Here is a 23,957-nt window from a genome sequence, read left to right as displayed (position 1 = left end):
CGCAAAACTGCGAAGGGAGTTGTGCATGAAATGAAACGGTCGCCTAATATTGTCGCCCAAGTGTGGTCAGCTTTGGATCCTGTAAGGTTCCTACACGCGTCCGGTTCTGTCAGTACCCATTTAAAAGCAAGTTCCGCCTTCCGGATCAAGATATTGGGTGGTACCAGATTCCTGTCAGCAGATTATTATAATCAATTTATTTTCAAATTTCAAGATAACGACAGATAATTTTTCATTCCATTTACCAGGTATTTTATCCAATTGTATAGTATTTATAATAAATTATTTCTATTAATTTTTTAATTAAAATTTTTATTAATTATTTATATTACAGTAAGTATACTTTTAAGGTTAAAGAAATCAAAAATCCAATAAATAATTAGATAAAAATTTGGTACAAATTAGATCAGGTGCAAATTTTTTTATATTTAACATGAATTAAAATGATAAAAATAACCTTATAAAAAAAAGGAAAAAAAATTGAATAACTATTCATCCGATCATCGACTCTTTAAAGATAGTATATATCATTCCAGAATTCAATATTAATAGCATAGCTATATGAAATTTTCCTTAAAAAAATATTAAATGAGGGCAGCGATGTGATGGAGGTATGGGCGAAGGGGGACAGAATCAAATGGGGGCATTGTATCTGTAACAACCACACTGGGCAACCTAAAAAGGATGTGCTGAATTTGGTGCTTCGAACTTCAAAGCAGCTGCTTTAACTACATTACAATCAAACAGCTGTGAAAGGCACGTGAGAAGTAGACAAGAGCACCACCATTTGTTCCAATCACAATGTGCCTGACGACTGACGACGTTCATCAACATAATTTTATATCTGCCCTGTACATATGTGTGTAATTGCAAGTTGCAGCTTGGTTCAGTGTTCTGACGTCTTTTCTTAACCATGAAACCTGGACCTCCAAATCCATAGGATCTGATCTATTGCCGCCCGCTTTTACTTCATCACCACCCTTTTCTCCTTTATACCAATCTAACCTTTCATTTCTATTACCACTTTTAATTTTGATATTCACTAATTGCTTTTTTTTACCTCTTAACTTAAATTATCATTTTTATCTCAATTTCTTAATATATAGTAGTACAAGTTATGTTGATATTATAACTCATAATTCATTTATTTAATTTTTCTATTCATTTTTAGATGATTTGATAAAAAAATATAAGTTTAAATGTTAAAATAGATAAATAAATTAAATGAGTACTAAAATAATTTTTTTTGTAAAGTTAAAGAGTCAAATAAGTCTTTATGCCTTTTATTAATTCTTATCCATATATTTATCTTGTAAGAAACAAAAAACGTGTGATATATAGTGAGAAATTTATCTACTTGATATCACACATTTAGAAAATTTCAAGCTAAAAGAGTTTGATGCTAAATATGACTTGAACAATTCTTATTTTTATATCATAAGGTAATTTGGCAAGTAATTTTGAAAAAGTCCTAGTTCAAGTATGAGACCTAAAGTTTAAGATAAACCTTAGAGATATTACTAAGATTTGAATATAATTTATTTGCAAAGGCTTGGAACTAAAACTACAAGAAAAAGCTTTTGAAATTAAAAGAATTAGCTTTTGAAATTAAAAGAATTTATCTCATTTTACATAGAGATAATTTTGAGATTATTTGAAGTGTATATACATGCAATTTATGGGTTGTAGGTCGCAGATCAAAGCCGTGATGATTGCATACAAAGTGTTTCATAAAGGTCAATTGATAAAATGAGACTCATTCAACCCACTTGAACTAACCCAATTTGTGAAACATATGAAGAAGCCTATATACTTGAAGTTTTGGTGGCCTAGTGAACCACTTAAGGAAAATTAAGGTTACCTTGATAAATATGGAAAGTAATCTTAAAAGATATGTAATCTTCTAGAATTGAGTTAATCCTTTAAGAATCTCAATTGTAGATAGGCTTCAATGTTGACTGTCGATATAACTCAATTTGTAATGTTGATTTTAGGGGAGTTCAACTATAGTTAGAGGTCTTCTCCCTCGTTTGTAATCACTCAGTTATAATCCTCTATGGTAATTGAATACTATTGAGAACATTTACTAAAACATCTTGTGCATCGCTTTCTTATAGCATTTTCTGTTGTTTCGTTTTGAGTTGCTTTTACTTTATTTTCAGTGCCTCATAGAATTTCTACCGGGAGTTCTCATTTTGCGAGAGTTAGCCTGACTTAGGTGGATTTGAATCTAAGAAATCATCTAAGGTCGCACGGATTGTGAGACTAAAGTTCCAGCCTCGTAACATTTACAGAGAGTTTATATGTTCATAATTAAAGAACTTTTATTGAGGGCATTTTATTGTTTATTCAATTTTGAGTGATTAGTTAACATCCTTTAGTAGGAGAGTTGGGGAGAGTTCTTACTAAATGTACTAGAGTGAACTCTCAACTATCCAAAGGTTAGAGTGGATTAGGTTGCTTTGTTTGTATTGTTGTGTTATAATTGTGCCAAAGTTTGTGATCACATCTTATACCATAACCTAGTTAGACAATTACAATTGGTATTAGGGTCTCCCACCTAACATAATTGGTGAAATCATATGTTTGGTAGTCAACAATGGAGTCTACAAACAAAGACAATTCAATTATACATCTGCCACATTTGGATGAATCTAATTATATTCAATTATACATTTGGCACTTTTAGGTGAATCTAATTATGTCTATTGGAAAGCTTGAATAAGGGTTTTTTTATCAAATAAATTAATGAATTAATGGAGGCTAATATGAAGCTTGGCGTGGCTTTCAAAAAGAAAGATGCCATTGTTATTGATTATGAGGTCAAATTATAATTTTAAACCATCCTGAAAAAATGGGTTTTAAAAATAAGAAATTTGATAAGATCTTAACTATTGGAAGAAGGGAAATTAATAGGGGTGGAGTTGGAAATTTTTTCTCCGGGCTAGAATTAAGTTAATTTTTTATGAGAGACAAAATGTATTTTTATTATTCCTTTATCTTATAATTTTATAATTTTTAAAGAATTAAATAAAAAATTATTATTTAAGGGCAAAACGTATTTTTACTATTTAATAATTTTATAACTTATAAAATTTAAAAAGCCAAACATATAATTTTTTATTTTAGAGATGAGAGTGTCCCTGAACATAGAGGGCTAAGCTATATTAATAATGGTGGGAAAATTTAAATTTCAAAAAACTATTTCAATTTTGATTCAATGAAATTGTTCGTTGTTCGAGTTTCGATTCAATCAAACTGAAATTTCTTATATTCTCCTAATTTCATCTTTATGTTCCAAGGAAATGCATACAAAAAATTCTTTAGTTCAAAAAAGAAAAAGTAAAATGCAATCTCCTAGGATAGGAAGATGCTGCAAAAAGCTAACATGTTGGATTGATGGTGTCCAACCACTGTCACACTGCATTGCATGCTTGCCTCCTCTATAATGCGTAGGTTTTGAAAACAAGTATGACAAATAAACTTTTTTGTCAAAACACATTTCGTAAGTGGTTTGCAAAAGGCAATGTTAGGGCAAAAGTAGCCACCCCCAATTACCTTTATTATTATCAAGTTAAAAAAAAAAAAAAAGGTGGAAGAATCTCCATGCAGATTGCAGATGCTGATATAAATGGAAGGTAGGCACATGGATCTAGTTCTTTAATTCTTTCTACATTATTTTTATTCCATAATTGTATTTAGAGCTATATAATTATTTTAATTGGTAAAAGTACTTGTTAAGTCTTGGATTAAATTAGTCATCAATTTAATTCTTATATTATTAAAAAAATCAATAATATTTATTGTTAAAAAAAGATAACATGAAAATTATTATTTTTAATTTTAAATAGTAAATATTAATATTGTTATATTTTTATTATTATATCATTTTAATTTGTGTATGTTCCAACTACATTTCCAGAGCAACAAATGAAACAACAAACAATCAAGAATTGCTATTTACCATAATGAAAAGAGATTAAAACAGGTAGTTTTACGGTAGTACAATGATGGGAGATTTTGCCTTAGGCCAAAATGGAGTTATAATCTGCATTCTCTTTGCTGCCCTAGCTATTATTAAATATCAAACAGAAATAATGAAGCAATTCTCTTAAGCTATGCACAACATATATGAACTGATAGCCTGGATCTGTATCTGTACAAATTTTCTAGGCATTTCATTGTGTTGCGAGAATATGCTTAAGACCCTTGCAAGAAGCATATCCGAAACCTATGTTTTCACTTGCATAATAGAGCTTATCTCATTAAATCCAAGAATACAAAGCCATTCCAAAGGCTGTGGAGAAGCATGGATGGCAATAGATTCCTCGTTCGTGCGAAAACAACACCCATCACCATTCCTAGGAAAATAAGTGGTAGCATTCTCTGTACGTTAAAATGTGCTAGTGCAAAGGCAACTGAACTCACCAGTATAGCACACCATACAGGCATGTATTTGGTCAAAGAAGGAAGAAGGAAACCACGGAAAATTATCTCTTCCCATATCGGAGCACAGACGGAAACTACAATTGCGTATAGTGCCATGGCTACTGGATCCCTTGCTAAGATTGACTGCTCAACGCTTGAAAGTGTAACAGGTGCAGAGGGAATAACAGGCAGCAAGTTGAGGTTGAATTGCGATAATCTGTTGATGATGGGAAACATGAGGCATCCTAGTGCAACATCGAAAACCCACTTTCCTCTCAAGCTGAATTTAAACCAATCTGATGGAAGGGGATGAAACTGAGACAGGCAGCGGTGAAGTATTGCTATCCCGGTAAGGCCTTCACTTACATCAGTCACAAGGCTGAACAAGGCTTGTCCCCTGAATGTTAGAGAATCCTTGCTCAACCCTGCCATGTGAGCAGCAAAAGGAATTATCCAAGACCCCATGAACCAGAATGCTGCTACCCAGAGAAGCATAACCTGTGTGAGCACAGAAAATAGGGATTAACATTCTCTACATGTCATTTCGGCAGTTCCCCGTAGGCAACTTTACCCTATATGATGTTGTGGTTGCATTTCATTGACTTACGGTGCTTATTTCTGTATAAATCATTGAAAAACAAGCTTAACATCTATAAAAGCTGAGAACGCAGTTGCATATGGCAATTATGTTACAACCAAATATGAAGTAAAACAAACTAACCTTCAGAATGGTCTCTGCGGTCCATGGTACAGTCCACCTGCTGCCAACTGCCCTTAAAACTGCATCTGTAGCCTGCATCATAACCAACCAATTTCATAATTTTCCCTATAAAATAAAATGAAAGAAGGGAAAAGAAAATGTAAAGAGATTAGCAAACATGTAGAAATTCCAAATAATCACAATTCTGCACTACACTTGGATTCTATATCCCTTGAACCTATAAAATTCTCTGTATTAATAAGCTATTTTGATTTTCAAACAAGACATTGGAAAAATAAAATAAAAACAAACATCTTAAACCCAATTTAATAAATTATTTGATATAGCGGATAAGGCCTCAGCTTAATGGCAAGGAGAATACCCTAGGAGCTTTGAGGCCCCATGTTCATGTCCCACCATTTATGGGTTTAGTAGTTATATTGGTTGTCATAATGGTTTTTGAGTCTGCAAGACAAATTTTGAAAAACAATGGATGGAGTTGCCACCAATCTTTTATTTTTCTTTTAGGTTTGATTGATTTGCTCTTGGGTATAGGTAGCAACGAAGCGTTTTAGAGTGCTATTATGTTGGACTGATGGTGGAGGTGAGCAAAGGGTTTAGAGTTGTGTTGATGATATAGCTAGTCTTGGATTGACAGACGGGTTGTTAGGACAGAGAAAAGGAAGATGGTTGCCGTGGGGTTCAGGTAGCTTGTTGGTTTCATTGGTGGCAATTGGGTTTAGTGAGGGGTTGTAAAGCGACAGTTTTATGTGGCTTGGTGATGGTGAGCCATGGCTTGGGTTGACTATTCAACTTTAATTTGGGTTATAGAGAGGCAAGACCTTCAATTATGGTGGGACTGTGATGAATTTAGGTGGCCGTGGAGGGATGAGTTTACAGGTTTAGGTTGTTTCGATTATGAAATCTGTTTTTGTAAGGGAAGCATTAGTGTTGTCCAAATATATTGTGGTTTGTTAGTTTGATAGTTTATTTAGTTATGCAATGATATATGGATGAAATAATTGATATAGTTTCAATAGTGAGCTTAGACACTAAACGGGTTATAGACGAATCATTAACTCAAAACTACTAAATACAACTACATAAACCAAACCAACTCTACCAGTTCCATGATCTGAAACCACCTAGTTCATATGCCAAGAGACAGATGATTCAGTTGAATAGCCCACAACTAATTCTCATGAGTTGCCAGTAAGTTCACCTAGGACACATGATCAACGCCTAAATTGTCCCACAAATATTATACCAGACTGAACCATCAGTTGACAAATTCATCGTCCAGCGTATAAACAGACTGGCATAATAGATTCATTGATCCAGTAATGGCTGGTAGTGGATGTACGGATTAAATAGAATGCAATATTGATTGCACACATAAACAAATAAACATAGAATCGAGTTAAAATAACGCATTACCTCCGGAAGAGTTGATTTCCAATCTCTTTTGTGAGGGCTAGACTTATCAACCTCGGGTTGTACTGTTTCCTCAGGCAGAAAATGATCAATATATTCGGATTTCGGATTTTCTGGGGAGAACCCATCATACCTAAAGCATGAAAATTTCCACTTCTGCAAATCAAAGCCAAAATAAAACAAAACCAGAAACTGATTTTACAATAATGGTATACAACTATAGATAGTAAACCAAAAAAAAAAAAAAGAAAAGGGAAAGAGATTTTCAATTGAAAATTTGAAACCTTAAAACTCCACCACCTGAAGCTACTAACTTTCAGGGTTTACATCAAATTCCCTGCTACATAATTTACTCTTTAACTGTTTCCTCCATTTTCTCAGCAACCAAACATAGTGAAACTTACCATAGTTCAGCTTCAGGGTAAAAACTAGCCAATTAAACAAAATTTTCATTTAGGTAAAAGTTAAATTAACCAAAAGAGGGCATAAAAGGGATTAAACTTTTCAACTTTATAACTTCCAATTAACTTTTTCCTTCATTTTCTCGGTAACCAAGTATAATCCACTTCAAATTTGAACTCCAGAGTCTAAAAAAACCAAAATTGAACATTAAAAATAACTTTTTTAAAACATGGAAAAAAAATGAAGCTTGTGAATTTATACTTACGTTCTTTGTGAGCTTGAAATTGGATTCAAAGACCCGGGAGCTCCGGTTCAAAGAAAAGATACAGGGTCGGGTCTGAACACGAAATTTGGAGTAAGTGCAAGAACTGGGCACTGAGTGACACAGTGGAAGGAATAGGAGCTTAACATGAGGACCTAATATCAAGAACTATAATAACTTAAATAAAAAAATTCATAAATTTTACAAATAATAAGGGAACAATGATTAAAAAAAAACCCTTTTATTTTGTGAATTTGGGTTTTGAGTTTATAGGGGTGAGGGAAGCTGCTTTCCAGTTTCGTTGCAGTGATATTTTTTGTTTCTGAGAGAGGAGGACGTTAGGGGGTTTTTAGAAACGAGGATTACATTTTCTTATTGCCAAGTTCCCGGAAATGATATTTTTTTCTTCTCAAAAACATGAATTTTTGTAGTTTAAATTCTGTTATTAGTCACTATACTTTACAAAAAGTTGTAGATTTAGTCAATTTTATTTCTGATCTAAATAGTAGTAACTAAATTTATTAGATTAAATTTAATTATTAGTCTTGTATTATGAGTACAATTATAGATTTAGTTAATATTCTCTATTGGATCGTTCTAAATCTTTATACTTTTTAAATTTTGAAATTTCAATCTTGATAAAAATGTCATCCGTTAATCTATTAATTAGATTTTTATTGGGTAATATGTAGAAATAACAAGCTGAGATGGCATTACACATATGATAATATATTTGCCACATCAGATTTTTGAAATAATAGAACTTATTGAATTTAACCGTCACATTTTGGTGAATACTAAAATTTTAAAATTTGAGAAGTATAGAGACCAAAAAAGACCAAATTAAAGTATAAGGATTAAATCTACAACTTTCATAAAGTACATGAACTAGCAAAAAATTTTAACATTTGTTGTTGATAGCCAGTCGTTTTTTTGCTTAATATAATATTTGGTACTTTAACTCAATACTTTTTTCTAAGTTGGTACTTAGTTTTTTTTTTGTCCAATTTGATACATAAATTTGACATTTTATCGTAATTTGGCATCTAAGCTTTTTTTGTCTAAATTGGTACTTGAGCGTGACACTTTTTCTTTATTTGGTATCTAATCTTTTTTTTTAGTCCAATTTAGTACCTAAACTTGTCAAATGTTATCAATTTACCCCAAACACTAATTGTGATATTTTTTTAAGGAAATAAAAATAGCTAATGTATTATCGACATGTGACAAATAACATGAATCTAATGACAAAAATGATACTAATCCGTGCAAATTTTGTACTTTGAGTTATGCTTAACAAAGAAGAAAATAAGAGATTTAAAAAACCAAAAAAATAAAATCATTATGTTAAATAAAAATAAATTTAAGAAAATAAATTAAAAGTAATTAAACATTTAAAATACGAAAAAGAAATCTAATGTCATCTATCATATATCAATCATACATTGATTGTTTTTGTTTTATAAAAGTAAAATATATAACATTTGACAAGTTTAAGTATTAAATTGAACAAAAAAAAATTATCAAGTTAAGATACCAATTTAGATCCAAAAGAATTAAAAAAAAAGTCCTATATTAAACTTTTTTATAAGAATAATCAAGTTGTTTAATAAATAATAAGTAATAAATGATAAATAATAAATAATAAATTTAAATAATTATATTTTAAAAATCTTGGTAGGCAATGGAGAACGTTTTTTACATGTAATTTATTCTATAGTCTTTATGATGTAATGATAAAACAATACTTTATCTTTATTTTGAAAAAAGGAAATTAATAATAGATTTATTCAATAAGTCAGAGTGAAAGAAAATATACATTTTCAGTTTTATTATTATAAGTGATGCGGTAAATTTTATTAAACACGTGTTTCTTATTATTTTAATTAAAAATATATTTAAATATAAAAATGAAATTTATAATGAAAGATAGGGCGAGGTGGGAAAATCTAACCTTTCGGGCCTTCCTAAGGCAGAAATAAAGATGAAAGAAATTGAGCATTTAAAAAAGAAGATATAGATTCCAACTTCCAAGACTTCAAAGATTAAATATTTACATTAAATTCAAATTGTACACATTTAAACCCACCCATTATTTTTTATAAAACAAATATGTTATTTTTATTTAATATTTAGTAATTATATATGTTTTTCTATAATTGAAGAAACAAAAAATAATTCCCTATAATGTTGTTTTAAGAAGATAATTGCAAAAAGAAATTGTAGACACAGCTAAAACTTCCTCAACATCTCTTATTGGAAACTAAAAAAAAAAAAAAAACAATTATTTGAAAAGAAAGTTGTAGCTCTACAGATAATAGTTCATGCCAACCTCAATCAAACATGTCTGAGGAATGTTGAGTACCACGGCAGGTGCCCTGCAGTTTTTACGTAAGAATAAATAGGCCACATGGATCACAAATCTCTTCAAGCATGGTGCATTCATTTTTGCTTTTATATGAGAGTGTCCTAATACGTATGCCACCCCAGATTGCTTAGCTTCTACTAGCTCCAACAGCTCATCCTTCACGTTCGGGTCCCTGTAATTCATGTCTGGTTGCAGCTTGAATCGGACACGCCGCCTTAGGGTGGATCCAGGTGATTCCATCTCGTATGTGGATTGGAGGTACTGTAATATGTGTGACTTGCTACTATTCAAAATGGTAGGGGGCATTGAACTGCTAGCTTCTCCATTTCGTTCGAGTTCGGATATTTCTAACCTTTTGCCGAATTTTTCGGATGTCCTTACAACAGCCATTCGTCCGTCGACAGATCCTTCGAGTGTGCCAGAGCCTTCAGCTTCTAGTTGGATAAACTCTGCTATGCTCATGATAAGGTCGTTCTCAAAATCATCTTCGTTCTTTTGCACATCTTTGTAACCATTACGAACAATGCAGCGGTACATTCGGAAAGATTTGGGACCAATACGACCTATGAGGTACCGTTCTTTTTGAGGGACATATGGTACAAGAACAGTCTTCTCACAGACAAAGACAGCCACTTGATAAAATGTCGGTAGATTGGTTAAAAAACGGGTAAATGTGGCCGGAACTCCGCTAACCAACGCGGTGAAAATAAGGCCTATCCCTGGGACTCGGACAATTCCGAGACTAGGACCCAGTGTCAGGATTTGTTTCATGGGTACTTTGTTGTGCAAATCATATAAATACTTTTTCCTAGAACCATAATGCCAGACGAACATGATGAGCATGAAGATCACAGAGAGAATAAGAGGAACCCATCCGCCTTTAGAGATTCTTATAAAAGACGACGATAGGAAGATTATCTCGATTGACCCAAAGAAGAGGGCAAATAGTAGGGCAAGCACAAGACTCTGACCCCACACGAAATTAATTATCAATGCTGTCAACCACGTTGTCACAAACATTGCAGACATGTAGGTGAGTCCTGCAATTAAGATTGCAATCATACTCTCAGATAAGAACGATAAAGAGGAAAGACATTATCTATGAATTGAAAGCATTCAATCTCACCCCTTCAAAGCAAAATGATAAAACTTTACAACTTTCACTTTGTCTTCGTAAACTAATATTCAATAGATCTAACTAATACAAAAAGCATAGTAAATTACTTACCAAAAGGCAAAAGACAAGAAGAAAAAACATTATAAACTATGGTTTCCCACCATTTCTACAACAAATACGAAGAACATACACCATGTATCGGTATGAATTTTTTTGCCAGGATAAAGATTACTATTTTTAAGGCAAATATAATCAGTTGAAGCAAAACATATGCGTCGCATTTTAATCCAATATTTGAGAGTATACTTTAAAATGAAAACAACTTACCATAAGCGTTTCCCAAATGATTAATGTCTCTAAACCCAACTGTGACTGCCAGACAGAGAACCAGAAGGACCCAATTGATCTCTGGAATGTATATCTGACCACGGAACCATTTCGATTTATGTACAACTTTGACACGAGGGAAACATCCTATGGCATAGCATTGTTTGATGATAGAGAATGTGGCAGAGATTACAGACTGGCTAGCGACGATTGCAGCCGAAGTTGCCATCACAAGAACTGGCCAAAACAAAGAATCTACAAACATGGAAAGGATATTCCGTAAACAATAATAACGAAATAAATTTTTAAGTGACTCTAGGAGAAGGATATACATCTTTCTTGTTTAACAGTGATCAAATACAAGAATTGGATGGCTGACAGTCCATAAATTATAGTAGAATTGTACAGTTACGACTTACAAGTCCTATCAAAAGGATATTGATGAGATGGTGTACGCATAATATACTCACACATAAAAGAAATGTTTTGGTCTTTTGGACTGTGCTTAAAATTTCGTAAAGTATAAATGCTATGGAAACCTTTATGCATGTTGTAAATAGAAACCTTATAGCCCCGATTTTGAAGAGTAGAATGTAGAAGCTTACCTGGAATAGAAGCATAGAAGCTTGTGGATACTGCAGAAAAATTCTTTGAAAGAAAAGCAGCCTGCCCCATGTATTGAAGCACTAGACAAGGGTAAATTATGCAGAAAAAAGATAACTGCATACAGAAATAAGCTTTCAGAGTTTTCTTGGACAACATATCGAATTATATGAAAAAGAAGCTGCAAGCCAACTAAGAGATGCTTATAGAAAACCGATCAGAACTCTTAACCTTGCATCAATAATAAAATGAACATTTCAACAAACTCAAAAAGCTTAGGTAGATTCAAGAACTGCAACACTAAGGATGAATTACAACATAATGCCACCAATCTGCTCAGTTGGTTAAAAAATGAACAGATAAACAGTGTTCTAGTTATGCTTTTATGAAAAAAGACTTCCTTTCTTTCCATAATGGGCCAAAGCCTGAATAAAATTTTGCCTCAAGAGCCCTTATTTCTTAATTATGCCAGCAAGAAGCACTAAATGCATTAAGTTCTCTTTAATAGTTGGTCTACATACCCTTATTGATGCAGCTGTGTACTGGCCAAGGTCAGCAAACATAGCTTCAGCTCCTGCAGTTGACAAGAAAGGCAGGCATGAATCTAGAAAACAAAGATACTGTCAATTTAACTTCTATTGAATCCCAGATCTCGAGTTTACCAGTGACACACAAAAGAACTCCTCCAAGAGAAATCCAACCATCATATCTAGCGTCCCTAAAGAATGTGTAGATATAATAAGGAGAAAGGGCCTTGTAAACTCTCGGATTCCACTTAAGGATATTGTAAACACCAATAGCCGCAATGGACAATGACCATAAAATCACAATGGGAGCAAACATGAAGGCCACTCTATAGGTGCCACGGTGTTGCAAAACAAAGAGGCCAACCAACAAAATACAGGCTATGATAAGCACCACACCTGTGTATAGACAAAATTGTTAGCAGCCTAAATGGAAAAATATGCATACAAACAGGTTAAAATATCAACATTTTTTTCCAGAGAGCTGTATTTACCATAATGCAGTTCGCTTGATCGAACTTTGACCCCTTCAATGGCCGAACGAACTGAAAATTGCAAGTAATAACGATTAGCACTGAAATTAAGCAATGATGATGACTAGCACTAGGAAAAGTTATAACAGGAAAACAAAAGCACATACTGGAAATTGCCGGCGTGAGAAAGCCAACACAAATAAGCAGGCAAGTACCAAACAAAACTAGAAGCAGCAAAGCAGTTTTTGCCTTTTTATGCCTCTCGGCAAACCTTTTGACTGTCGGAGACTGCAGATTTCTGTACGAGTAACGGGGATTGTGATACGTAGAAAGCTCTTCATCTGCTGTTTGATGATTGGGAAGCAGAGAAAACTTGGCGTGCCTACAAAGGAGCGAATACAAAGCAAAAATTCCTCCTGAAAATGAGCCCGGAAGGTTTATCACTAATCAACTACAGAAAACTCATAACATTGTAAATATATGATCAAAAAAGTCAAGCCTTACCTTCACCATTATCATCTGCATTTAACAAAATAATGACATGTTTGAACAAGGAAAGAAGTGTCAAAGTCCAAAAAATCAAAGATAGAGCCCCAAAGATAACATCTTCAGATTGATAATTACTCAAATTCCCAGAGAATGTGCTTTTAAAGGCATAAAGTGGTGAAATACTTAGGTCACCAAAGAGTACACCAAAACTCTGATAAGCTAAGATTAGCACATCTTTGCATTGATAGCTTCTGTCAACCTGCTTTCAAGACAAAAAAAAAAACAGATTTGCATGAAATATTTTATGGGGTTGTTCATTAATTATCACAAGATCAACTTCCATTAGATAATCAATCAAAAACATTCATTAAAAATGAAAAAAATCCGACATCGACTTCATAACCTTTCATTTGCTACAGTAGATCACAGTTGATCGCTTAAATTGAAAGGTAACAACTTTCCACATTGTTCAAAACGAAATCAACATAGAAATCACAACAAACACTCAAATGGGTTCTTCATAATAAAGCCTAAATTGGATTTTTCTTTTTTCGAAAAATTTTTCTCGATAAACAAGCAAAAAAATTGGGACTTAATAAACTTACCATAATTTGCCGTGTGGATTCTCGTGTTCTTTGTTTAAAACCCCTAAAAGAAAGTCGAAAGGGAAGGGGAAGAAGATGTGTTTTCTAATTAATCAAAGTCCCTATTTTTCCTTTTTTCGTTTGAATTTTCATTATTAAACCGAGACTGCACTTAAAAGCTGGAAATCCCAGACAGAAAATGACCAAAAACATAAAAATAAGAACTTATTCAGATTGACCCAAAAAGAATTTTTTTTTCCTTATAGTCAGCTTTATATATATATACCACTAGATTGCCATTGTATTTTTATATATAATACCTTAAAAAATAATTATCCTTATTTACATATAAAAGAATTTCATGGCTGTGGGACTGTGCATCTCCAATAATTAATCAACGATCCGGACAAGAGTGATTAAATTTGAAAATGAGAAATATTGATGCCTAGATTAAGACAGTTTATCTTAAAAATATATATTTTTCATATCATAATTATGGACATGATAAGATTAAATTAAAACATATAACAGAAAACAGAAAATACGATATAATATATACAAATTAAGATATATAGGTGTTAAATTAATATAATATAAATTATTATGATAAAAAATACTATATATATATAACACTTTATAATATATAAAAAGTAATACAAATTCTAATATTAACTATTTTAGACAACTTTGGTCCTAGTTAGTCACAATCTATTAACATTATTTTATATTTATATATTATATATAGCATATGTGGAATTATATTTAACTTTTAAGTAAAATATGCTATACATCAATAAATTATTTATAAATTTAAAATTTAATTTTTATATTTTTATTTTTAAGAATTTAATTCTTTTAATTTTTAAATATTAAAATTTAGATCAAATTATTAGTATTTTCATTTTTTTTATTAAATTTGTTAGTGTAACTAAACAAATGTAATATAAACAAAAGAATTTTAATTGTGTTAGCAATTGAATTTAAATTTTTAAATCCGAAAAGTAGGAACAAAATTCTTTGAAACAAAAGTTATGAAAATTATACAAAGAGTACATGTACTCAAAGCATTTTTTTTTAAGTATAAATTCCAAACTCTTATATTGAAAGATTATATTCACTTAAGCACATACATACTCACATACATACTCACATCCTTTCACATGTTGCAACAACGATACCAATTGAACTAAAATTCAATTGACTTTTTAACTTTACTTTTTTAAATACATACAATTGAATCAAAATAAATTTCTTTATAAAATTGAACCAAAATCAAAATTCCATACATATAATTTCACCAAACCAAAATTAATATATCACAAAGCAGGTTTGTGTTTGAAATTTATCCCTTCCAGAAATAAAGCCATGTTCTCTGCCGTCTTCTTTGGGTATGGGGGTGGATTTGTTTGAACAAAAGCAAGGTGAAACCGTTGTTCTGTATAAAACTAACATCTGAGAAACATATTAAATTAACTGGTTGAAACTGTAGCATCTGCAAGAGTTCATTCAGTTCCTAGTCACGAGCTTATTCGCCCGACACAGAAAGGATTTGCAGCAGCAGTTTTCTGGAAGTGTCGAGTCAAGTAGCCAAACTTCAGTGGTATAATCGTGGTCTAGCAATGGCTCAGTGCACAAGTAAGCACAAAACTCAACAACGTGTCCAAGGAAAGTTTGAAGCTCGTTTTTAGTTTCGGGAGTCCAGCATTCTACCAAAAAATCAGTTGAACCTCGATATAGAAAAGTTCTCTTGCAGTTTGAGGGCAATCTAGTCCATTTCGATAACAAAGGCAGGACTAGACAAACCATTAATGATTTTGAAACACGAGGACTACGTAATGATCCCAAGCATCGAAACCGAAAAGGGACGAGATTGTGGTCATAACAAAACCATACAAATTAACACACCAATTGAGACATGAATTAGAAGCCAGCAGACATGCAAGCTTTGCATTTAGCTTACTTGCAACGTCGACTAGCAACCAACTCTGGATTGCCTTTTCTCATCATGGCAACGAACTCATCGTAGTTAATTCTCCCATCCTGCGGGACAAACATGGCATCTTAAGAATAGCATGTTAAGATATAAGAACAGATATTTGTCTTCTAGAAATGAAGAAGTATACCCTGTCAGTGTCAACTTCTGCAATTATCTCTTTTATTGTTTTCTCGTCACCCATATTATACTTCCTAAGGGCCTGCTCTAGCTCTTCCATTGTAATAAACCTAAATTCGAGTAGCAAATAAACACCTTCAGTTATTACATGGGAAGATATGATTAAGGAATGGAAATTACACGAAAATGGTTATGTAATATAACAGATGGTAAGACAGATTACCCGCTATTGTCCTCGTCAAAGTATTGAAAGGCAGTATACAAGTGTTCTTCTCTTTCTGTTCTATTCATGTGCATTGTAGCTGTTATAAACTCGATGTAATCAATTGCTCCATTTCCATCAAAGTCGGCCTGGGAAATTAATAAAAGGTTATATACCACAGCGAAGTTCTGAAGAATGTTTTGCACAAGATAATCATCTATGCTTTTTCCGGTTATTTGTCAAATTCTTATTATTCAAGTAATAGCACATTTAATGAACAATACCATGCTTGGATGCTGAAATGGAGTGTTGCAATGCATAAAATGACATGTTGAGCATACTTTTTAATCACATATTAGCTTACTGTCAGATATCTAAGCCAGCCCCTAGAGTGTAGTGACCAGCTCTACAAGGAAAGCAATGTTGTCCCGTCGAGATAATAATTGTGCATAGTTAGATTGGAGTTTCAAGTAAATTGTTTAAAAGCACAGTGATTAACTGATTATCAGGCCGGATATTTATAAAAGAACCAAGACATACCGCTTCCATTAACTGCCTCACTTCAGACTCGGAAAGCTTAGTACCAAGTTTAGGAAGGCCCATTTTTAACTCCTCGAAGCTAATTGTTCCACTGTTGTCGGTGTCCATGGATTTGAACATCTCCTTCAAACCAATAATTTCTTCTTCAGACAGATTCTCAGCAATTACCTGAAAGGAGAGAAAGAAAAAGAAAATAACTAATAATGATAGATAATGATGATGCCAAGGCCACCTAGATCTTACATATACTTGAATAGAAGACATTTAGCACAAACAAAATGCACTTGGGCAACAAGGTCAACCAAAGAACAGTGTTTCAGAAAAGAGGCATATCACATTAACACGGCCATCTTTAGCTTTGTTCTATTGAAGATGGATCTTTTAAACCAATTTCCCTCTTTTTCACATTTATGAAGTTTTGGAGCTCGAAAGACTAATATTTCAAAATGGTGACGAAAAGAGCACTTTACCTTTAGAGCAACCTTTTTGAGTTTGTTCATTGCGCTGAATTGCTTCATTCTAGTTAAAACAGCAATATCAAGAGGCTTATCAGATGCATCACCGTCTTCACGCATCCATTGATGATCTGTGGTGCAATTTGTAAATGAAGCTTCATTCTCTTTTAAAGGACTACCAAGAAACTTGAAGGAAAACTAAGATTCAAAATATGAATTTGGCAGGCAACTTGATAGTATTCAACTTTCAAGTCCGAGGCTTTTAACTTGCAAGAAACCATAATGAGTTCATAGGGCCTTGAAATTCAATTAAAAAAATGACAGAAAAGGAAAAACTTACTTAAGACTTCAGATGCTGAAAGTCGTTCTTTAGGATCATCCCGTAGCATCTTCCTCACGAGATCTTTGGCACTGCTGGAAATGGAAGGCCATGGATCAGACGAGAAATCAATATTTCCCCTAAGAATAGAATCAAAGATACTCTGCTCAGTTTCTGCATACAAAATCAAAAGCGGCATTGTCAGATGTCTCACTCATCCACCACCGAGCAGAGCTCATTAACAATCAGCTCTTAATTAATATATTATATATACAGTCAACTGCATATCATCGAAATTTAAAACTACAAAGTTCCCAACACCTATAAAAGGAATGTAGCTGTAGTACATTAAAATGAAGATTTTATAATTAAGTACCTCCATAGAATGGTGGTACCCCACTAAGAAGAACGTAAAGAATCACCCCAGCACTCCAAATATCAGCTTCAGGTCCATAGTGCCGGCGCAATACTTCTGGAGCAACATAATAAGCACTTCCAACAAGGTCCTTAAAAACATCTCCTGCATCAGTAGAGAAGCTTTCTAGTTGATACCCATCATTCGATAATAAGGTGAGGAACTACCTTACTCCTGTTAGATGAACTGTGGCTAAAACATGAGAATTCAACATATACTTTAAGTAGTAGCATTTTGTGCCTAGAAACATCGATCAATAAAGATCTTCGATATGAAGTTTCCATCATTTCAGTATTCCACAATACATAATGATTGACTATAGCTATAATTACTGTCCAGCACAATAAGTCTCTAGTCCTTATGCACCCTTACTCAATCGAGAGACCACAAAATAGCTCACCTGGCTTAAAAAACACAGAGAGCCCGAAATCAGTAGCTTTCAACGGAGAATCCTCATCCTTATTCAAGAATAAGAAATTCTCAGGCTTCAAATCCCTATGCATTACCCCCATGGAATGACAATTATGCAGCATCATCACTATCTGCCTACACAAGTTAGCTGCTTTCCTCTCTGAAAAATGACCTTTAGCTATAATCCGATTAAATAACTCCCCTCCAGCACACAGTTCCATAATCAAATTCACTGATTGGTGATCCTCATAGGCCCCTTTCAGCTCCACAATATTCCTTTCAAAACCCATTTACTAAGACCTTTTTTTTTTAAGTTACAAAATAAAAAATGAAAAGCTATAAAGTTTTTTATTAGGGGAAGAAACCTGTGGCCGGTGAGGTGGTACATAATTTGTACTTCACGGCGGACATCTTCGATATCTTCAAGGTTGATAAGCTTACGCTTGGGGATAGATTTACAAGCGAACTGCTGCTTGGTTTTTTTGTGAGTTACCAAGTAGGTAATACCAAACTGCCCACGGCCGAGCTCTCCGCTGAAGACGTAAGTTGAACGGACGTCTTCCATGGGACGGCCGAGGACACGACCGACGGCAGGTGAAGGATGGTGGTGGGTTGAAGATTGTTGAGGTCTTGGCGGTGGTGGGGCAGGTTGGACGTTGATGCCACCATCGAGGAGACCAACGCCGGAGTCGGATAGTGGTTGGAACTGGTTACCGGTGGACGGAAGACCATTGCAGTTACCCATAGTTTAAAAGAATAAATAACGGGAAACTCCGTTCCGTTTTCTAGGTCGAATGGGAGTCAAGGGAGCTGTTAAACGGAAGACAGAAGGGACGGGACGTGTTTCATTTGTTTATCCGAAACTGAAACTGTGCAATCTTTTTAGGAGAAATTGCAAAAATAATCACTTATGAATAACTTAAATTACATTTTGATGATCGATTTAGGATTTTATTATGGTTTACAGTTTCTCCCACATTTATTACATGACGTTCATTTAGGGTTTTATTATTTATTTATTTTTATATAGTTTGATGATATAGATTTAATGTAATAATTCAAGGCAATCCTATATAGTTTCTTAGCTTATAATCTTTTATTCTATCAGTAAAGGAGCTTAATTTGTATCTTCAATTTTAAAATTACTTTGGGTAAATTACACCAACAGTCACTTAACTTTGGGTAGCTAACAAAATAGTCACATAGGTTTCATTTGAATCATTCAACTTTGAAAAAATAACAAAATAGTCCTTTTAATCATTTTCCGTTATAGAGGTAACAAAAAAGTAACATTGCATTTCATTTAAATAGTCCTTTTTAACCCTAAACCCATTTAAGAGCCCTGGATAGTAGAAGAAGAAGAGAAAAAAAGAGGAATAAGAGAAGAAATGGAGAAAAAGAAGAAGAGGAGAAGAAAATGAGAAAATGGAAGGAGCTTTTGTACCAACGATTCCTAAGGGTCAAAATCTGAGAACTCAAAGAAGACTACACCTCCACGGCACCTATGCCTTCATAGCCAACGCTCTCTGCCGCACAAGTTGAGTGCATATGCTAATGCACATACATAGTTTATGTATTGATTCTTAAGTTCTTATCTTCCAATGATAGAATGGACTTGATACCAAGGTTGAAAAGTCTAGAAATCAGATGAAGGAAAGGAAAAACAGGGCTAGGAAAGTTAGAGGTGTAAAGAAGGTAATTAGGGTGTTTATTTTTTCAACTATTTTTTCTTGACTTTATTTTTTATATTATTTGTGACTTTGCCCACATTGCAGAAGAAGGATGGAGAGGCTGCCAAGAAGAGGTGAGATCCTCATTGATATGAACTAAGTTTCATGCAGCAATACAATCAAGCCCCTACTTATTTACCTTCATTTATATTGTTTGCCATTGAACTTCAAATGTGTAATGCCGAGTTCATTCTTCTTTTGAATATCTATTTGGATTTTTGTATTATGGACCTATTTTATTTGCTGTTATCGAGATTTTAACTTGGAATGAATTTTTGGGGCTGGAAATTGAAATCTGAATCAGTACCATGTTATGTCACCTAATGCTTTGAAATTTGCATTTACCAATTATTGGTCATTTCTTTTTCTTTGAATCCAATAGTCTATTCATGTTTGATTGGAACCACTGGCTTCCATGGTGCTTGAGTGCTTGGTTTTTCAGGGATGCGGGTGGCTTGGGGTTGTTCAATAGTTGTTGTTGTTGTGGCTCCTGATTTGTAGCCATTGTTCTGTTATGGGTTTGACCCTTTGGCTTTTGTCAAGCAACAAACCATTTGGATTGAAAGAAAAAGACCCGAATTTAGGAGATGATAAAAGACAAGGTTGAGGGAGAAAGAATATGAAGAGAAAGGAGAGCAGAACAAAGAAAAAGAAAAGAAGCATAAAGAGAAATAGGTTGAGGGAGAAGAAGATGAAGAGAAAGATGAAAAGAAAAAGAAGAAAGACACAGAGAGGGATGAATAATCTTTTCTTTTCTTTTTGACCCTTTGACTACTCATCCAATGTGGCAAGTTAACTAGCCACATTAGCTAGTTAACTGGCCACGTCAGCTATCCCGTTAAGCCTGTGATGGAAAATGTTAATGGGTGACTGATTTGTCACTTTTTAATAATGTTAGTGACTGTTTTGTTATTTTTTCAAAGTTGAGTGACTGAAATGAAACCCAATGACTGTTTTATAAGCTACCTCAAAGTTGAATGGCTATTGGTGTAATTTACCCATTTATTTTTTATATTTGAGGTCTAATTATTTTTTAAATATAAATTTTAAAAAAACTCCATTAAACACACAAACTACTTAAGTTAAACAGTAGTGTACAAAAATTCTATTCACTTATATATCTTAAATTCAAGTTTTTTTAAGTCGAGCCCTAATATGTAACACCCCATACCCGTAACCTACGCTGGAACGGAATACGGGGCATTACCACATTTAAATACATGTATACGATCATTTCTGAGTTATAAGAACTAGGTCCAATTTAAAACTTTTCCTTTTCAATCTACAAGCTATTAATATTAGCTTATGAAGCCCAAATCACGCTTTGGAAATATCACGGGAATGATCCCAACATCTTTGAAAACTATTGAAAAATTTTCACTTGAAGCAGGGCACACGCCCGTGTGGCCCTTGTGACATGGCCATGCTGATGGCCTGTGTAACACACACGGCCTAAGCACCTAGGGACATGCTCGTGCATGCGTGTCCCATGCCCGTGCGAAATAAATTCCAAATTCGAACCTACAGGGATTTTCACACGGCTTGGCACACGCCTATGTCTATGGCCCTGTCCCTCACATAGCCATAACATTCTATTTCTGACGTCAGCATCTAATAAGGGGCACATGGCCAAGGCACACGTCCGTGGCCAGAAGCCATGTCCTCCACACAGCTGAGACACATGGTCGTGTCTCTGCCCGTGTTTTTACTCCCCCATGCATTCTGACTTGCAAATTTTACGTGCAGGGGACACATGGCTAAACCACACGCCCATAGGGCTGACTGTATGTCACACACGGCCTAGACACATGCCTGTGAGTCTACTCGTGTGGACAATACAGGGCTATCTACCAAGCCCGTTGCCACCCTGAAACACAACATAATAATAACCAACATATCAAAGTTTAACTTAATATGATTTTTCACAACCAAACAACCATCGTCCAGACCTATACACATTACATATATTCAACCATGCCAACAATTTCACATTCATAAAAGACTAGTTTGCATTCACATAATAACTTTTAATGTTGGCCATTTTTCCATGGCCTTATACAAAATGAATCAAATGCTAAAGTGAGCCAACACATTTAGCCAATTAACAATGACACAAAACTTGAAAGTCAGGGTCCTATACATGTCATAATCAAAATAAAAGATCTAACTATACCGAGTGCTTCAGGTGATAGTGTGATTGGCTTCTCCGACGTAAGTAATGATCCTCGAGCTACTTTGGCGGCATTATAAGAAAATGGAAAGGAAATGGGAGTAAACATAAAGCTTAGTAAGTTGCATGCAATAAATATAACAATAACTTTACCATCCATCATCAAACTCATAATACAAAAGTAGGCATAAGCACAACTTACTTGTCACTACCCAGTACAATTCACATAGCATATTTTAAGCTCTCATCTCATACTTTTCAAATAGATACCTGTACCACTCACAACATGGTTATAATTTTCTCGTTAAACTTAAACTGAAACTCTCACTGTTGAACCATTTGGAATGCTATCAGATATTCATTAAGCCTCAAACATAGCGTATGATGCCAATGCCATGTCCCAGACATGGTTTTACACTGGCTCGTTCATCAAGTTGATGCCACGTCCAGATATGGTCTTACACTGACTATCGAAATTGAGGCCGACGCCATGTCCCAGACATGGTCTTACACTATCTCTCACATATCCGTGCCGATGCTATGTCCCAGACATGGTCTTACACTGACACATCTTGTAGCCGATGCATGTCCCAGACATGTCTTACACTGGCTCTCGTCTCAATACCGATGCCATGTCCCAGACATGATTTTACACTGGCTCTCATAATGTGGCCGATGCATGCCCCAGACATGTCTTACACTAGCACACAAATAACCCGAATGTCAGGACACAAATATCTGATTTAGTTCCTAAGATTCAAACGGGAGTTCTACTATCTTAATATTCATCATATATAATCATTTCCACAACCAAGAAATTTATACCATATCAATTGAAACACATTTAATAACAATGTAGTTGTATTATTTGCATACAACTTACCTCGGATTACAAAATGTAGACGACTTGCTCGGCTTAGTTCACTCGTTTAACTTTCCCTTGGTCTAGGCCCGGGTTTTTCACTTCTTGATCTATAATGATAAAATTTTACAAATTTAATCATTTTATTTATCTAGGTACTCAACGATCATTTGCCCCTATACTTTTGTAAAATGACTATTTTACCCCTAGGTCCGAAAATCAATTTTTATCGAATTTCTTCAAATCCTAAGCCTAGACGAACCCTTTTTACTCTTATAGAAACCCACAAATTCAAACATTTCATACATTTATCCTCTATTTTTTTACTTTACAAAATAATCCATTTTAGGTGTTTTTCATGAACACCATTTCATAGAAGTTGTTTATCAAACAACTAGGATTCATTTTCTTTCATAAAAACTCAACAAATATTAAGATCCTTTCATGGTAAATCCCTAGACTATCAACCATTTTGCAAAATAGTCCCCTCAATAGCTAGATTAAGCTTTAGGAGTTCCAAAAACACAAAAAAGTTATCAAGTAAGGCTGTCTAAATCACTTACTTTCAAAGATGGAGAGTGGCTGCAAATTTTAAGCTTCCAAAACCCTCAATTTGTTGGTATTTTCAGTGGAAAAGGAAGTGAGAAGAAGATGATATCTTTTTCTCTTTCTTTTATTTTTATTTTATTCATTTAAGTCACCAAACACACCTAATTTTTGACATTTGACCTTTCTTGTCCCCCTATGGCCGGCCACTCTCCTAAAAAGAGTCTCTTTGCCCTTTAAATACTCCCAATTAAGGTTCCTTGGCAATTTAACACATTTAGTTATCAAAATAGGACTTTTGCACTTTATGCGATTTAGTCTTTTTTCACAATTAAGCATGAAATCGATAAAATTAATTCACCAAAATTTTCATACTCTCATATAATTATGCCACAACACATAAAATAATATCAAAAATAATTTCTCCGACCTCAGGTTAGTGGTCCCAAAACCACTGTTCTGACAAACCCAAAATCGGGTTGT

General features: G+C 33.9%; 3 protein-coding genes across 5 annotated transcripts; all 3 read right to left on the bottom strand.

Moving 5' to 3' along the window:
• Positions 1-3,931: 3,931 nt before the first annotated feature.
• LOC107952436 (uncharacterized) lies at positions 3,932-7,940 on the bottom strand. The gene is made up of 5 exons (XM_016887688.2): positions 7,926-7,940; positions 7,230-7,394; positions 6,566-6,718; positions 5,150-5,221; positions 3,932-4,926 (listed from the first exon to the last, which is right to left on the bottom strand). Exons 1-5 carry the CDS (start codon positions 7,938-7,940, stop codon positions 4,258-4,260), a joined length of 1,074 nt encoding a protein of 357 aa, XP_016743177.1. The 3' UTR covers positions 3,932-4,257.
• A 1,493-nt stretch (positions 7,941-9,433) lies between these two features.
• LOC107951964 (potassium transporter 3) lies at positions 9,434-13,973 on the bottom strand. Of its 2 annotated transcripts, none has more exons than XM_016887160.2 (9): positions 13,733-13,973; positions 13,143-13,389; positions 12,806-13,054; positions 12,660-12,710; positions 12,304-12,564; positions 12,163-12,215; positions 11,644-11,758; positions 11,039-11,293; positions 9,434-10,634 (listed from the first exon to the last, which is right to left on the bottom strand). In XM_016887160.2, the coding sequence occupies exons 1-9, from the start codon at positions 13,733-13,735 to the stop codon at positions 9,535-9,537; spliced, it is 2,334 nt and encodes a 777-aa protein (XP_016742649.1). In that variant the 5' UTR covers positions 13,736-13,973; the 3' UTR covers positions 9,434-9,534. The 2 variants fall into 2 exon arrangements, with proteins under 2 accessions (XP_016742649.1, XP_016742650.1); XM_016887161.2 differs by having other exon boundaries at positions 13,143-13,386.
• Positions 13,974-14,944: 971 nt separating this feature from the next.
• LOC107951965 (calcium-dependent protein kinase 3) lies at positions 14,945-19,033 on the bottom strand. Of its 2 annotated transcripts, XM_016887162.2 has the most exons (9): positions 18,532-19,033; positions 18,156-18,442; positions 17,717-17,860; positions 17,362-17,514; positions 17,037-17,152; positions 16,567-16,734; positions 16,048-16,175; positions 15,835-15,934; positions 14,945-15,751 (listed from the first exon to the last, which is right to left on the bottom strand). In XM_016887162.2, exons 1-9 carry the CDS (start codon positions 18,909-18,911, stop codon positions 15,668-15,670), a joined length of 1,560 nt encoding a protein of 519 aa, XP_016742651.1. In that variant the 5' UTR covers positions 18,912-19,033; the 3' UTR covers positions 14,945-15,667. The 2 variants fall into 2 exon arrangements, with proteins under 2 accessions (XP_016742651.1, XP_016742652.1); XM_016887163.2 differs by lacking the exon at positions 18,156-18,442 and having other exon boundaries at positions 18,532-19,016.
• Positions 19,034-23,957: the final 4,924 nt, after the last annotated feature.

The sequence above is a fragment of the Gossypium hirsutum genome, chromosome A02 (assembly GCF_007990345.1).
Source record: "Gossypium hirsutum isolate 1008001.06 chromosome A02, Gossypium_hirsutum_v2.1, whole genome shotgun sequence".
Classification (NCBI taxonomy): domain Eukaryota; kingdom Viridiplantae; phylum Streptophyta; class Magnoliopsida; order Malvales; family Malvaceae; genus Gossypium; species Gossypium hirsutum.
The sequence above is the reverse complement of the archived record's forward strand: the minus strand, read 5'-3'. Positions and strand labels throughout refer to the sequence as shown.

What these genes read in the sequence shown, in the direction of transcription:
- LOC107951965 (XM_016887162.2), bottom strand. Translation starts at nt 18,911, where the DNA reads ATGGGTAACTGCAATGGTCTTCCGTCCACCGGTAACCAGTTCCAACCA. An exon ending in CTCTGTGTTTTTTAAGCCAG is followed by an intron (nt 17,861 to 18,155) that starts GTGAGCTATTTT and finishes CTACTGATGCAG; the next exon opens with GAGATGTTTTTAAGGACCTT. An exon ending in TTCAGCATCTGAAGTCTTAA is followed by an intron (nt 17,153 to 17,361) that starts GTAAGTTTTTCC and finishes ATTGCACCACAG; the next exon opens with ATCATCAATGGATGCGTGAA.
- LOC107952436 (XM_016887688.2), bottom strand. An exon ending in ATTTCAAGCTCACAAAGAAC is followed by an intron (nt 6,719 to 7,229) that starts GTAAGTATAAAT and finishes TTTGATTTGCAG; the next exon opens with AAGTGGAAATTTTCATGCTT. An exon ending in CCGCAGAGACCATTCTGAAG is followed by an intron (nt 4,927 to 5,149) that starts GTTAGTTTGTTT and finishes GTGCTCACACAG; the next exon opens with GTTATGCTTCTCTGGGTAGC.
- LOC107951964 (XM_016887160.2), bottom strand. An exon ending in TGCAGATGATAATGGTGAAG is followed by an intron (nt 13,055 to 13,142) that starts GTAAGGCTTGAC and finishes GCTCATTTTCAG; the next exon opens with GAGGAATTTTTGCTTTGTAT. An exon ending in CTTCTATGCTTCTATTCCAG is followed by an intron (nt 11,294 to 11,643) that starts GTAAGCTTCTAC and finishes CCATGTTTGTAG; the next exon opens with ATTCTTTGTTTTGGCCAGTT.